General features: G+C 40.4%; 1 protein-coding gene across 16 annotated transcripts in view; it reads left to right on the top strand.

Annotated features, from left to right (window-relative positions):
* The window catches only part of LOC311271084 (neurexin-1a), a 273,006-nt gene that overhangs the window by 561 nt on the left and 257,707 nt on the right, over window positions 1–14,738 (top strand). For 15 of the 16 annotated variants that reach the window (XM_084376499.1, XM_084376496.1, XM_084376495.1 and 12 more), the window contains exon 2: window positions 1,156–2,521. In XM_084376499.1, the coding sequence (XP_084232625.1) occupies window positions 1,810–2,521 (712 nt within the window). In that variant the 5' untranslated portion in view covers window positions 1,156–1,809. Of the gene's footprint in view, window positions 1–81; window positions 103–1,155; window positions 2,522–14,738 lie in introns of those variants that run through there. The other variant, XM_084376507.1, reaches the window with a different exon arrangement.

Here is a 14,738-nt window from a genome sequence, read left to right as displayed (position 1 = left end):
CATATATATAGTTGACTGCAAGAATGCCGCAGATAAGGGCACAAAACAACGCTGTGATTATAGTGCGCCCTCCGCAGCTGTCATCCAGGGGAAGATGTTAAGGTATGGGGCATGTTCCTGATCAGATGTGTCGCCCGTGAAAACGCACGAATTCCGCCGAGGATCATCCCGTGTGTTAGTTTAAGCATGATGAGCATTTGAACGCCTCGCTGCCGTTCATCACATACGCTTTTTCACGGAGTCTGTTTTAAAGTGCGGTGCCCAAGTGAAGCCGATGAAGCCCGTGCAGCCGCGTCTGAAACGCAAACTAATTGCGGAGATTTTAAAACCAGGTTACTATGTATTTTTTATTCCTATTTTTTTTATTTTGATATTTAACACGTTGGGTTTGAAAGAAACGCAGAATCCGACTCGTGCTCCGTGTGGGGGGGAATAAAATAGTGACGAGGCAGATAATATGGAGAGCACATTTTGGGGTTTTCTCAGCTGGTTCGTCGACTCGTACACAAACCAACCATTGTGAATCAAATGACGCACTTTTTCTCTTGTTGGGTGTTCGGGAGGAGGGCAGGCCGGTGGACAGCCTAATGTATGTCGGAATGCTGCTCCCGGTGCAGAAGTTGTAACGACTGAGAGCAAAAAAAAAAAAAAAGTCATATTGTTTTTTTAAAGAGTGAGTTGAAAATCTTGTCGTTTCCTGTATGGACTCTGGTGTGACTGAGGTGGTCTTGCAGGGATTTTGTTTTCGGAACATCTGGGTGCGATTACAGATGCAGCCGATCACATGTGATGATTTACTGGTGTTGTTTTTTGTATTTTGCGCACGTTTAAAAAAAAAAAAAATGTAATCCTGGACAGGCTGCATGGCAGAATAAAACAATCTTGCTCCATCTTGCAAAGATGAAGTGATGCGCGGTTTCAGTGATACTGTCCAGTGCTGCTCTGCTTCCTGGAAAGCCCTGCTGATATTAATCTAATGATTTGGCTTGTTGTAACAAAGGCCTCTCTGGATAGAAGTGCCTGATTGGCCGTGCTCCTGCCTGAATCATAGTATTACCTCTGACTTTTGATTAAAGCTGTGGCCAAAGTGGATCTGGAAAATGGACACGCTGAAGAAAACGCTGATACTGTACTAAATCTGCTCTTCTTTTGCAGGGAGCCATGGGACTGTCAGGACTGCCTTGACAGACAGACAGACAGAAAGACAGACAGACAGACCGCTTCTTTTGCTGAGCTTATCAGCCAACGTGGCTCCATATGGCGTTTTTTCTCATTGCTACAGAGGATGCAGGGTGAAAAGCCCCGAGCAAAGGCTTCCAGTTACCCGCCAAAGAATGTTGGCATGAACGTGAAGATTAAAGCTGCCATTTCAACTCAAGTGAAACCGTGCACACTCTAACTGGCACCAGAAGGGACTGTCCCATAATTACATAAATTAGACCGAGTGTGCCCAATGGATATTTGAATCCCTGTCACTTTGCTGTAAATAGCCATGGCAGAGAGGACCTTTAAACAGTTCAAACTATTTTGGCGCCAACAGTGAGAGGTTTGGCCAGTGGCCTGGACAGTGTGAGGTAATGGTATTTGCTCCAGGAAATAAGTGTTGGCCAAGCCGATTGCTATGCAAATACATTCTAACATTTAATCCTATGTCTTACAATGCATCAGTTCACACTTGTTTATCTATGTAGACAGTCAGTTATATGCCAGTCTACTCTCTTGCAGTCACTCTTGCTTCATCAAAGCTTCTTATAAATAAATTCAGCCCTATAAGTCCCTATCCACCCACACAGAATTTGTGATCACACAATGGTTTTACAAAAGCCACATGGTGCCCATATCTTATGGGCTGGGCTGCTCATTTGTTGCTTTGTAGAAATAGGCACTTGTCTAGAGTTCACAGGTGCTGAGGGACAGTGGGCCCGATTTCCGGTGTGGAATGCATGTTGCGAGAGCGAGATGAGCTTTAACATGAAAACGAAGAGCTCCCACGGGCTGCTAGTTTACTTCGACGACGAGGGATTCTGTGACTTTCTAGAACTTCTCATACTGAACGGTAAACTCAGCCTGCGTTTCTCGATCTTCTGTGCCGAGCCCGCGACCGTCGTCTCCGACACAGCGGTCAACGACAGCCAATGGCACGCAGTCACGATAAGGAGAAACTTTAAGAACACAACCCTGATTGTGGACGGTGAGACGAAATGGGTCGAGGTGAAGTCCAAAAGACGGGATATGACTGTTTTCAGCCATTTGTTTGTTGGTGGAATACCACCGGAATTACGATCCGTGGCGTTACGACTGACGTCAGCTGTGGTCAAGGATCAGCTGCCTTTCCCTGGATGGATAACAGACATAAAGGTCAACAACACGGAATCTGAAATGATCGACAGCGACGGGGTCTTAAAGGACCTCTGTGGTACAGCCAACATGTGCTTAAATGGAGGAGTCTGCAGTTTAATTAACAACGAACCGACATGTGACTGTTCTCAGACGGGGTTCCAAGGAAAGGACTGCAGTGAAGGTAAGACATCTGAATTGAGTTTAGACCATACAGTCAGTACAACGTGTCTTACGTGGACTGAATTAAACAAATTCAAGTCCCCCGTCAGTCCTTAAGTAGCGCATTCCCTTCCTCTATTTGGCTGAAGCCATATGTTTGTTTTAGTCGTCAAAAGTGTGCCATTGATCTGCCAACCAGTTTGTTTGTACGGAACGACTCTCCTGCAAGGCCTCATTAGCATTACGTGCAGGTGTTCTCCATCCCCAAAGGTGTCTTCCATTCTTATCAAACAGGTCCACAGGGATTGGTTGACCTATGAAACATTTCCAATGGGTTTGCTTAAATGCAAGAGCAGGAGTAAACATCTAAAAGACAGATGGCGTAAACATGAATGACTTCATTGGCGTCACGTAGTATGAAAAGGGCTTAATGGGTTCATATGGTAGGCAATGGAATTTCACCCAAATATTACCTGGGTGAGTTTTATGTAAGCCAGCTGATAACACTGTGCTTATTAACACATTGATACTTACTTGAACTGTCATCTATCATTTTTGTGTCCAACAAAAACTATAATTCAAACAGATAAAAAAAACTTAAACATCTATCAGCTGTGTAATGCAGGAGACACAGCTCATCAATACGCAAAGAGAACATGGGGTTCTTGGAGGTAGTGAGAATAGTGTCACCATGTCTTGGCCAGATATCATTGTTATATCAGAATATCTTTAGTTCTCATCCTCAGTGTCGTTTGTAATGAAACTGTGTTCACGGTTTATAGTGCAGAGCGTCCCACAGGTCGGCAGTTTACTGCCGCTGTGGGGAGGAGCAGGTTTGTCGGTCAGGCCTATGGGGGAGGGGTGAGAGTGTTGTTGTTTTTTTCAAATCTATTTTTAAAAGTTTATTCAAATACGACTTGACTCTGAGGCTCATTTTAACACATAGACTACTATATGGGTCAGAATTTACATTCCGTTTCATAAGCTCATGTATCGTCATTCAAGCACATAAATCTTTTATTAACAATAAGCTCATTAGGCCAGCGCTGGACAACTTACTACTGCAGCATAAGATATTCCCATCTGATGGCCATTAGTCGTCGAGGCAAATATGTAATACTACTAATTAAAATGTCCTCTACATGCTGTGCTGGCTGTGTTTTATTTTCTGCTGTTTTCAGGTTTTGTTGATGGGGTTCCCACAACTGGAGAAGGCAAAGGGTCTTTTTACCAACCTCATGCAGTGGCAGAGTGAATGATTGTTGCTGTAGTTCACTAACAGGCTTTCAGTGTTGAGCAGCATTAAGTATTTGTCTATTCAAACCACTGCACATCAGTGAGAAGAAGGAGGCTGAATCTGCCATCAAGGCACCCTGAATAAATCTAGATCAAAAACGAACTGTAGCTGTAAATATTCTTGGACGTGCCACCCAAAATGGTATTATTGTTCTCTTTCCTGCTCTTTTCAAGTGCAGACTCTCTGAACAGTCTTCTGTTTAATCACATGTCTTGCACTGTTCTATTGTAATTTACTTCACTTAATTGCTCTGTTACATTTTGGATGTTATGTAAATTACATTTCAGCACATGAAAAAAAAAAAGTTTTGTTGAGTCAGACGTTAATTGCACAAGCCTGTTTAACAGACCTCTCTCCACGCTGAGCACTGACTTTAAAAGACTTTTAAAATCAGTGTTCAACATGAGAGATCAGTTTGATATATGACATTTATTACATTGCATTATTGCCAGTAGATTTAAGGGTTTATTATGAAGTACAAGTGCCCCCTTTCATCTCAGAGGAAGACAAGAAAAATGTCTCAATCTCTTTAGAATAATCTTGTGTTGTTAATCACAAAGCATCCTCTCTAATTTTATGGGAACCATTTTTTTTATGATATGCAAAATGAAGCCTGATGACAGGTGTACTTCAGGACAACTGAGGAGTTTTAATACAACATGCATATTTGTTGTTGATGCTGGTATTTTAACATGTTAATATGCAAATACTGTTTCTGACCAGAGATTTGGTCTTAGGTCTGACAGTCTGACAATTGAGCATATTCATTTTCACATTTAACGATAAAATTGTAATGCATGACTCAGTGTTCTGCCTTCTTACTTAACTTGCTAAAGACTCAGAAAGAGATCGTTTCTCAGAGGTCAACTTAATATTTGCCTGAGATGAGCTGGGTCATCTCAAAATGTGAGATCAGTATGACTCCATAGTAATTAAGGAAAAATGAAATTAGCCTTATAAACTGTGACTATTCATGATGCTACAGTATAAACTTTCAGGAATACAATGACCTCAGAATAACTAAGTAAAGTAGACTGAAATTTAAGTAGTACAAGCTAAAAAGTTTTAACAACTTAAAATGATCAGACTATTTTAACTGGTAATTTTGAGGTAATCCTTGATTTTTTTTCAGTAAAGTGACAGTCAGATTTTATAATGTACCGATTTCTTGACAATACTGGAAGACAGAGACACAGAGACATTAATTACATAATCAGTAAAATCCTTTTTAAAGAATTGTAAATAAAAACATTTGAATTCTGTTTAAACACCAAAAAAAATGGTTTTAATCAATTTTTAACGAATAAAAAAGAGGCATACAGATACTCACTCCCCTTAATACCTTACTGGTTTAACCACTTCAAATTGTCAAGTTAATTTAAAATTAAAGCAACATTATGTAGAAATTGGCATTTTGTGTGATTTAGCGCCCCCCACAGTTTTTGAGTGCAACACCACTGTCGTAAATACAAATCCCAGCTCTGTAACAATTTGTCAGATGTAAAGTAGGTGCTAACTACAAACAAAACTCATTACGTCTTAACATTTTGTGTCAAAAAACTTGTACGTTGAAGTAAACATGCATGTAACACTGTGATCCTACCCTCTCACTGAAGTTACATAGTGCAGAAACAAGTGATGGGGGGCGGAGTGGCTGAGACAGAGACACCATTCACACAATTACAACACACTGTACCATCCGAATGACTCTGAAGCTGTTATTTTAAGGTAAAAAAAGTTACATAATGTTGCTTTAATTATTTCAGCTCTCAGGGTTTTGTATATGGAAGGCTCTAAATTAGATAATACTTAAAAAAAAATATGTGCTTTGTGTGCGTGTGCGTCATTAGTGAAGAAATTGTGGGAAATTATCACAATTTTTCACACCAGGGTGGCTGCTGATGTTAATGGTTTTATGGCCACGAAAGTACTAATTGGTTGCGTTACTGCAGCGTTAAGATGAATGATGTAAAAGATATCATCCTTGTGCTGCGTGGAGGATGAGCAGTTATTGTTTGAAGAGGCCCTTGTAATGAATATACTGTGGCAATGGTGACAAGATCCATTAAAGTCATGAGGATGAAAGCTACTGTAAAAACCAAAAATAAATCCTCTTGTGTAATCGCTTTCCATGAATTGAGGTTAGTGACTCGAAGGTTGATTGGGTGGATTCATCGTGATGTTCTAGTAAACACATCTCAAGAAACAAAACAAAATATATTCATGAAAAAGCCAGTGTGTCTTAAAAAAAACGACTGGTGATCCCAATTTTAACTGTGCTGCAGTGACAGTGACACAGGAGTCACTTTATCTCTGACGCAGAACTCATTTTACAAGTTTCAAGATGGTGGGTGACAAAACTCTGAGAAAGAGAGCACTTTCTAAAACTCATCCTGAAGGTGCGTACTGACAGTCGTACATCTGCTCGTACATCTTGCCTGAATTACCACGCCAAACCACGGAAGAGAACCCGCCGGTTACAAAACTGAAGTCAGTAGATTTGTTAGATTGCGCAGCAGCAGCATCAAAGACAAACAGGCAATATGTCAGCAGAGATGTCTGCTGCCATCACCTCAGACAGCCTCAAACACAGTGTGGGACTGAAAGCTCTCTCTCAGTCATGCTCCTGCTCTGCCCGATGGAATTACGCAAAACATACGAGCAGGCACTCGGAGTGACATTGTTCTCTCCCACATGCAACCGACTGCCTCTTTTCGATTAAACAATGAGTTTTAAAGGTTTTTTCTGAGGTTTGGGAGTTTTTAAGAGGCAGAGTGTTACAGTTACAGTGTGACATCATCTAAATTTGTCCTCCATATTTGCTGATTAGTCTGAAATGCCTGATGGTGCTGCAGTTTTTTGTAGACTAAGAGTATTCGTTGGCTTTTTGTCACTGCTTTGGGGCAGCGTATCAAGTGATGAGTGTTGAAAACTTACAGTGACATGTCTGTGCGTTAACGCCACTAATTTTACACATCAAAGTGTGTATATAGGTCTTGAAGAGTACTACCTCTTATGTGATCAAAACTAGTATAAAGCCTTTTGTGGCTCCAGAGGAAATTGCCTATAGTCTCTAAATTGCCTCCGGTGACGTCACTCAGTGGCACTGTATGGCACTGTTGGTAGTTGAGGGGCCAGGTTTTGAAAAGGCACAAGAATGTGTGGAATAAAAACGTCTTGTTGTTTTTTAACTGTTCATAATATGTCCAATAGTTTTAAAGGAATAAAGAGCTGCTTTTCCAAAAGAGGAGCCTACATTACCCACAGTGCAACTTTGACCATGAGTAACACCACCTGAGGCAAATTATCACATTACATGCCACTTCCTCTGAAGCCATAAAAGCCTTTACACTATTTTTCTCACACATGAGGTAGTACTCTTTCAGACCCGTTGACACACTGAAACAAAAAGAACCTCTGGGTTAGCAAGCTACACATAGAAAATGCCAATGCCAAGACAAAATTTGGATCATGCAATAAAGCAGGTTTTATTGGTTAGTGTTTGTAAAGTCAGATTTAGCCATTTGAATACCAGGGCTTGACTCACATTGTGAAAATGTTCCACCATAACAAGTTCACCCTGACAGTTTTTTAGAGCACTGTCACTGCATCCTGGGCTTGGTGCCGTCCATGACAGTTGTGATTGGTTTACAGAATAGCAAACAAGCAAAAATGTTTTTTACCTCAGTACCAGAATGACAGTGGGTTCAGCCAGACCATTCTCCAGCATTTGCAATGGGCGACTACATTAGCATTAACTTGGACTTCTGTGTTCTTAGCTGCCTAACTTTGGTTTGGTCCTCACCAACTCCTTACAGGAGATCTGATTATTTTGCCTCTCTCGGTTCACCAGCTAGTTGCTAATGTTGTTGTCTACAGGTTAACAGCTGCCTCTTAATTAAATGGCAATGTGTTTGATGAAAGTGGCGACACTGAACTGAGGCTGCGGATGTAAAACCAACCGACCTTCGACTTTTGCAATGATCCTTCAAATGTGGCTACCAAACACTGTCAAAGAATTGTACCAGAGGCAAGATATTTCACAGTTTCAAAATGATATCAGTGCACTGGAACAGTAAACTTCATTGGGGATGTAACAATTATTAATCTTTTCTGCATTATCTTTTTTAAAAACATAACATTTTCTTACAACATCGGACAACATATAAGCCAGATATATGTGTGATAGGCCAATTTCAGCCAGTAATATAATAGATAATATTGGTCAACCAACCGATAGATTGGTTGGATTTAAAAAAAACCAAAAAAAAACCCCAAAACAATTAGCTAAAATACTCCCATAGAGCTGAAAGGAACTGTAGAGTCGGGTGATAATTCACTGTGGTTTGTATCTACAAGTAGCCCACTCACATTCCATGTAGTCACTTGACGAATTGTCAATTCAGAAACACTGATTGATGCAGTTTTGAATCTAACTAGAGTGAGAATTTCACATAAGGGGCTTTGGAAATTGCCAAATTATGCTTGGATAAATAAAGAATGAGAGAGACCAGTTCAAATCCAATGAAGTGAATGTTTTCTGCGGTGTACCACATCTTTCTGCTTGAAAAAAACAAGAGGAAAAAGCACTAAACCTGTTTTACTCGCCTCCCAAGTTGAAATAACAAAAAAAGAGCGAAAAGAACTGCTCTGAGTTATCAATGAGATTTCTCAACACACGTCATTTGTTTGAAACGCCGTTGGGACTGTTAGTTCACACTGAACTCTTTAAATTAACTTTAGACACGTTTTTTAATCGTCACGACATGTATGTCTGACACCAGACCATATAAAAATTGGTATTACTACCTGTGATGAAGAAGGACTGGGAGCTCTTTAAAGCTCATTTCAGCATGGCGCTAACATTGCAAGACATAGAGATTCAATTCCCCGCGGAGCCATCCATGCTGAAATTGTATGAACTCACGGTGCCTTAAGTCACTTTGGATGAGAGCATCCACCAAATTGCACCTTTGCCAGCTAATTCAGTATTCTAGCAAGTACAGAGATTCCTTTTCCATCCCGAGGTAATGTGGTTTTGCTTCTTGCTTTCTCACCATCCTGAGTTGCAGCGAGGAGACAGGTAACAACGACGGCTACTGCAAATGGCTGTGCAGGGAAAATGTTATCAGGCTATTAATTTAAAATAGAGATTGCAGCTAGTGTCCCTGCTCAAATAAATGGACTTAGCCCAGTTTCATTCAGGTAGAGATTACATGTAATTGTAGGAAACACAATCTCACAAGATTACCTAATGCCCATACATTGATTCACCCCCCCGCTCAAGTTTAAAATTTACCTTTCCATTAAATCATTTAAAAGCTGTTGTAGTACTTTGATCAGATGAAAGGATTACAGGATTTGCCACCAGACCTGTCAACTCTCTCCTGTGTGACCACAAGCGTCACATTGCATGACCTCATACACAAACACACACACACACACACACACATGCACAAACACGTAAATCCCTTTGATCGGTTCAAACAATTATTTAAATGCACTCCTCTACGGCCACTGGGTTCCCAGAATCTGTTCTCTTGTTTCTCATTAGGAAAGTAACATGGATGCATTGCACAGCTCCATATTTCATCCTGATAAAATGGAATGATGATTTCATTGTACATTAGCTAAACATAAATCAGACCGAAAAAAAAAAAAAAAGAAGAAGTAGGGCAGACTTCAACTAAGACTGTACCGCATTCATTTATTTTTGTTCTTAAAGGATAACTCACATTGACTGGGTACAGCAAACAACTGTGATTGCATTCATTTTAATGTCATGACTTTAGCTGAGGGCGCAGCTCGGAGGTCCTTTTGCAGTTATAGTTAGAAATCCCTGAAACCAGCGTCACTCACTGAAGGACAGACACTCAGACAACTTAAGCCACTTGACTAAGCTGCTAATGCACGATGACAGGGTGCCAAGAATGACTGTAGCATACAGTAAGTGAAATTATGTCACCCTTATTTTCACATTTGAGTCATGAGCACCATCCAGCTTGGTTATTGCATCAGCTGAACACAACAGTATCCCAACAGACTTGTGCCACAATGCAGCATTATCGGGGGGAAAAAAAACTTTCCTGTATCTCTGTCGGTTTCACAAAATTGTGTGCAGAATATCTCAAGGTTACTCATGTTTGTTACTGTAACTCTTATCAGCTGTCAAAGCTTATCCAGAAAGGGTAATTTTGCAAAGGCGTCTGATTAGTGAATGTTTTTTAGTTGAAGGCTTGAATTACAGGCTGCTGCTGGAGCACAGTGACTCTTACATGTGCCTATGATGTGAAAACATGCATTTTTCATGATACTGGTTGCTTCACTTGGTATGTCTAACGTTACATGTTTAACGGTGCCAGTATGATTATCAAGTAAAAATGTCCTGGCAGTAGAATTTGAAAACGTTATGACTTTGGCAACACTTTGATTACATGGCAGGTTGTGTTTGACATCATTTGTCACAACTCTGCCTCACCACCTGCTGCAGCACCACTTGGTATATGGAGGAGGCATGAAACGTCATAATGCAAATTGAATACTGCGACTGGATTAAGAGGTATTTTTTTCACAGAAGCCTGCAGCCTGAAGTCACAATACATGCCGGAGCAGTATCTGGTCAACTGCAGTAATTATTTTGACGAGTGATTATTTTTATGACATGCAAGTTGCCAGTGGCGATGTTTGAGGGACAGGAGCAAAAAAAATAATAAGGGCACCAGCTGTATCCGGTGGAAACACTTATTATGTTTTATCTGCCATAGGGGAATCCAAGAGGGCACTTTAGTTGGGTATAGATTACACTAGTGAAGCTCTTTTGTGTAACAAGTTGTGAATTAAGCAAATGTATCCAGAATTGTCCTGATGTTGCACAATATAAAAGAAAGGATCCCTTTCTCAAAACACAAGGTCAATAATTTGGCTATCCTGACTACTGTTGGAGGAAGGAACGATGGGGGGACTGTCTATAGTTGCCAAACCCAAATAGTCTGAAAAATATCCCATTGGACCAAGAGCCCATTTGTTCAACAATGGCCCTTTGCTCAGAGTCCACTCACTCTTTCTGCAGTTGTCAGTTCAGTGACTGTCCATGGTGCTGAATCAGCAGGAGTTTTGCCCTGTAAGATCCAGGCTACTGTAAAAACTAGGTCCTGTAGCATGGCCGACTCTGTGGACATAAGAGGCTCAGTCTTCGTTGATTTTTAGTTTAAGGTCATCATACACTAAAGAAAAACACATTTCCAAAGTCGGCTTAAAATAATCACCATCACCCAAGTCATGAGAGGTAGGCCGATCTAAAAACAGCATTATAACACACAAATGGAAAATGATTAAATCTAGTCTATTGGAGAATGAAATTCTGAAAAAAAGGGTTAGGTAGGGCTCGGCAGAATAATATCACAATATTTTTATGCCATATTGTGATGTACGATATATGCCTTGATATTTTGAAATCTTCTCAACAAGCACACATGTTAGGACTGGGCAACAAAATCAAATAACACAATATTTTTGACTAAACAGGCCCTACTTTGACATCAATATTGCAACAATGTTGAAGTGGTGACTGTTGGTATTAACACAATGAGATATCTGATCAGTAAACATCAGTAATGTGGATATAATGAGTAAGTGGGTAAAGACAAGTATTAGAACAAGTAAAACAGTCTGCTAAGTTTAGAAAATGACAACAATTGGAAAAGACAACACTTATATATAGTCTCATATCACAATAATGATACATATTGTATATATTGACCGGCCCAAGGGTTAGGGTTGGGGTCATGGTGGTGGTGGTGGGTAGAGTTAGGTCCTTACAGCTGCAAGAAGAGTATGTATATTGGAACAATAGGACCTCGAAGCAATGAGCATTTGTTTCCAAGGGAACTTGCTGTTGGACAAATGGGCAAATTTGGTCCAATGGGACATTTTACGCAGTATTGGGGTTTCGGAATAATGGCGGTCGGATAAAAATGGCGAGGCCCCGTCGTTGGACTGGATCCAAACACCATGTATTTGAGGCAAATCAATTCAAAGTGAAGTTTCTGTTTGGTTTACATTCAGGCTTTATGCCTGAAGCCAGTGCTGCACATTTTGTGCCAAGTTGCGTCCCTAAGGACAATCCAACTTAACACACTGAAAGCAAGAACTGAGTGGAGAAGTGGGCAGAACAACAAGTGGCTGAACAACTGAACTGAGGCAAATCTGACTGAAAATGTGTTAATTGTAAAATATAGACTGTGCAATTAACAAGGCATAAAGGTAAATCAATGAGTGCCAAAGATTACAGTTGTAGGAAATATCTCGTGGCTAATCTTAATAATTACGTTTCCTTTGCCGCTAGTGGCCCTGGTAAAGTTTGATATGAGTCAAGTAAACAGAAATGTTCTCAGTGAAAGTAGTGAATACAACAAGTAGGTTGTGTTTGACATCCGAAAAGCAACACTATAATTTGAAGATGATTTATTTTTTTGACGAACCGGTACTTTTCCCTCATATTCACATAAATCAAACTGCTTTCCTCCGCCCGTTACAGGAGGATGAATTCTTCTTCTGAATGAGTGCTCCCTTTCAGGCATGTCTGTCATTGTACGAGCACAAACCACCACGTGACCCCACTGTATCTCTGAAAGTGTCATTCTGTCTAGAAGCCTCCTGCAGCTTCACTCAGACAAAAGCAGATTAATAGTATACTGCTGTCTCTGAGTCCAAAGACAGATATTGGGATCAAAAGATTAGAGGGATTTTCCCGGAGGATTTCTGCCTTGTTTAAATACAACTGCTCCTGACTGTCAAAGGGTGTTTGTGAAATTCTTTGACACCAAACTCCTCCTTTAACGGGATTCGTCCCGCAGCACAAATAAACACATCAGAGTGTCCATGCTATCACTCACATTAAACCAGGCTATACGGTGTGTGTCTTACAGATGGCTGTTCAGCTGGTTTATGGAGATTATGAGATGCATAAATCATAGAAATGATGCATGACACCTGCCAGAATTCTGTCTTTCATGCAATCATTCTTTATTGTTTATCATAGATGATTTCCTTATTCATACCTGTGTTTTGTGTGGAAGAGTATCTCACGATGCATAATTGCTGGATGTTTTATATGCAATCTGAACGGTTTGATCTCCCCTACGAAGACACAGAATAAACCTGCTTCCAGGCGAAAAATGTGCCTCTTTTAAATTCCAGGCTGTGGATGATATTTTCACTTTGAACATAAAATGCCTTTGATGCTGCTGGTTGGGTGTCATCCTTCATGAGAGTCGTCTGAAACACTAAAAACAAGTCGAAAGTGCACTGCCATAATTTGAAAGCTGCCATGCTAATGATAGAGCCAAGACAAATCACTTTTCAGGAACATTTCCCGTGACTTTGAAAGCCTTTGTGACTGCAACAGCACAAATAAACCCAACTTCACCGTAGTGTAGTGCAGGCTGTCACATTTCAAGGGGTTTTCTACCTACAGTAAGTGTTTCCTCTTGCCATGTCTGTATCTTAACCCTCGATACAAATTGGGAATTCAATACTATGATTTTAACTGCAGTCAGTGCAGATTCGCTGGCACAAATCACTGGCTGCATTTTCATCAGGGACCCTTTTTTCATCATTTATAATGGAAAGCGATGCAGCTTAATGTTAACAGTTCGTAGAGCTTAGCTGTATTAAATGCTCAGTGTGCTTTATTAATACCTTTTTTTTCAAACTTTAACTGAAGAGCCGCTCTTCAGATAGGGATTTGTCACACGTCAACAGCGGGAGCCACAACTACAGTTTCCTTAAGCAACTAGAAAAAGGTGATGGTGAACACTGGCACCCATTGCCTCGACATGAGGCTTTATTTTCTTCACAATAAATTACGAATAAGCTGAGCCCATACTTACAAACTTGCGGTTTAGATTGATTTCTTAGTCCCCCTGCCAGGCCTAATACTCGAGTGTTTAACAGCTACTGCACTGCAAAAAAAAAAAAAAGATTTACTTCACATCTCTAATACTATCCTAGATATTTTCATTCCTGGGATTAAGGTTATTAGAACTGCTGTATAAGCTGCTCTGATTATCCTGTTGGATCATTCTAACACACAAGATGTAAAAGAATGGTGAGGGTCTTCAGCACATCTGCTCCCACAATCCTTTCTGTTTGGGATGTCTCTTTGGAATTATGTGGATTGGACTGTATTGTCTGCATACCATCTGTCCTGAGAGCTGCACAATATGATTAATTAAATCACTAACGCTGTTTGAGTGTATTTAATTGGTAAAAATGAAAGCAGACAATTTAATTGATTAGCTCCTTGAGGTCAGTTGGTTTCACATTTTTGGAAATACTGTAATTCAGAGAGCGAGGTGGGAGGATTGTTTCCACTCTTATATCTGTGCGTTAAATACGGTATATGGCTACTCCCACCAGCCAAGTGAGCCAGTTAGCTTAGCTTAGTATAAACACTGGAAACAGGAGGAAACTGCTTGTCAAACAAAATGTGCATACCAGCATCTCTAAAGCCCGCTAATTAATATCGTCTATCTCACTAGATTTGACTGGGGTTGACATCATTAGGGATGAGCGAGTACATCACTATCTGTATCTGTATCTGTATCTGTATCTGTACTAGGACTGGGCGGGGCTTAAATTGGAAATGTGTTGGCTAACAATTGAAGCCTGAAATGAATACTGGTTGTTCAGAAGCTGATATATTTATCACTTATTAGAAAGCAGTTTGAGATCAATGTTGATCACAAGAGAAAGATAAATATTTAATAGTTTTATAAACTTGAATGAATGAACTTCAGTCAGAAACTCGTTTCAGCCAAGTACCTGCTCAGCCCCTAGCACTCATGCACACACCACTGGTGTTTTCATCAAGATAGGGGGCAATTACTGTATTTAGTAGTGGCACTAGTCGTGGCTCACCTACTGAGCGCACCTTTCAACA

The sequence above is a fragment of the Pagrus pagrus genome (genome assembly GCF_965226575.1).
Source record: "Pagrus pagrus genome assembly, chromosome: 15".
NCBI lineage: Eukaryota > Metazoa > Chordata > Actinopteri > Spariformes > Sparidae > Pagrus > Pagrus pagrus.
Note: the sequence above shows the minus strand (reverse complement) of the source record. Positions and strands in the feature narration are given on the sequence as shown.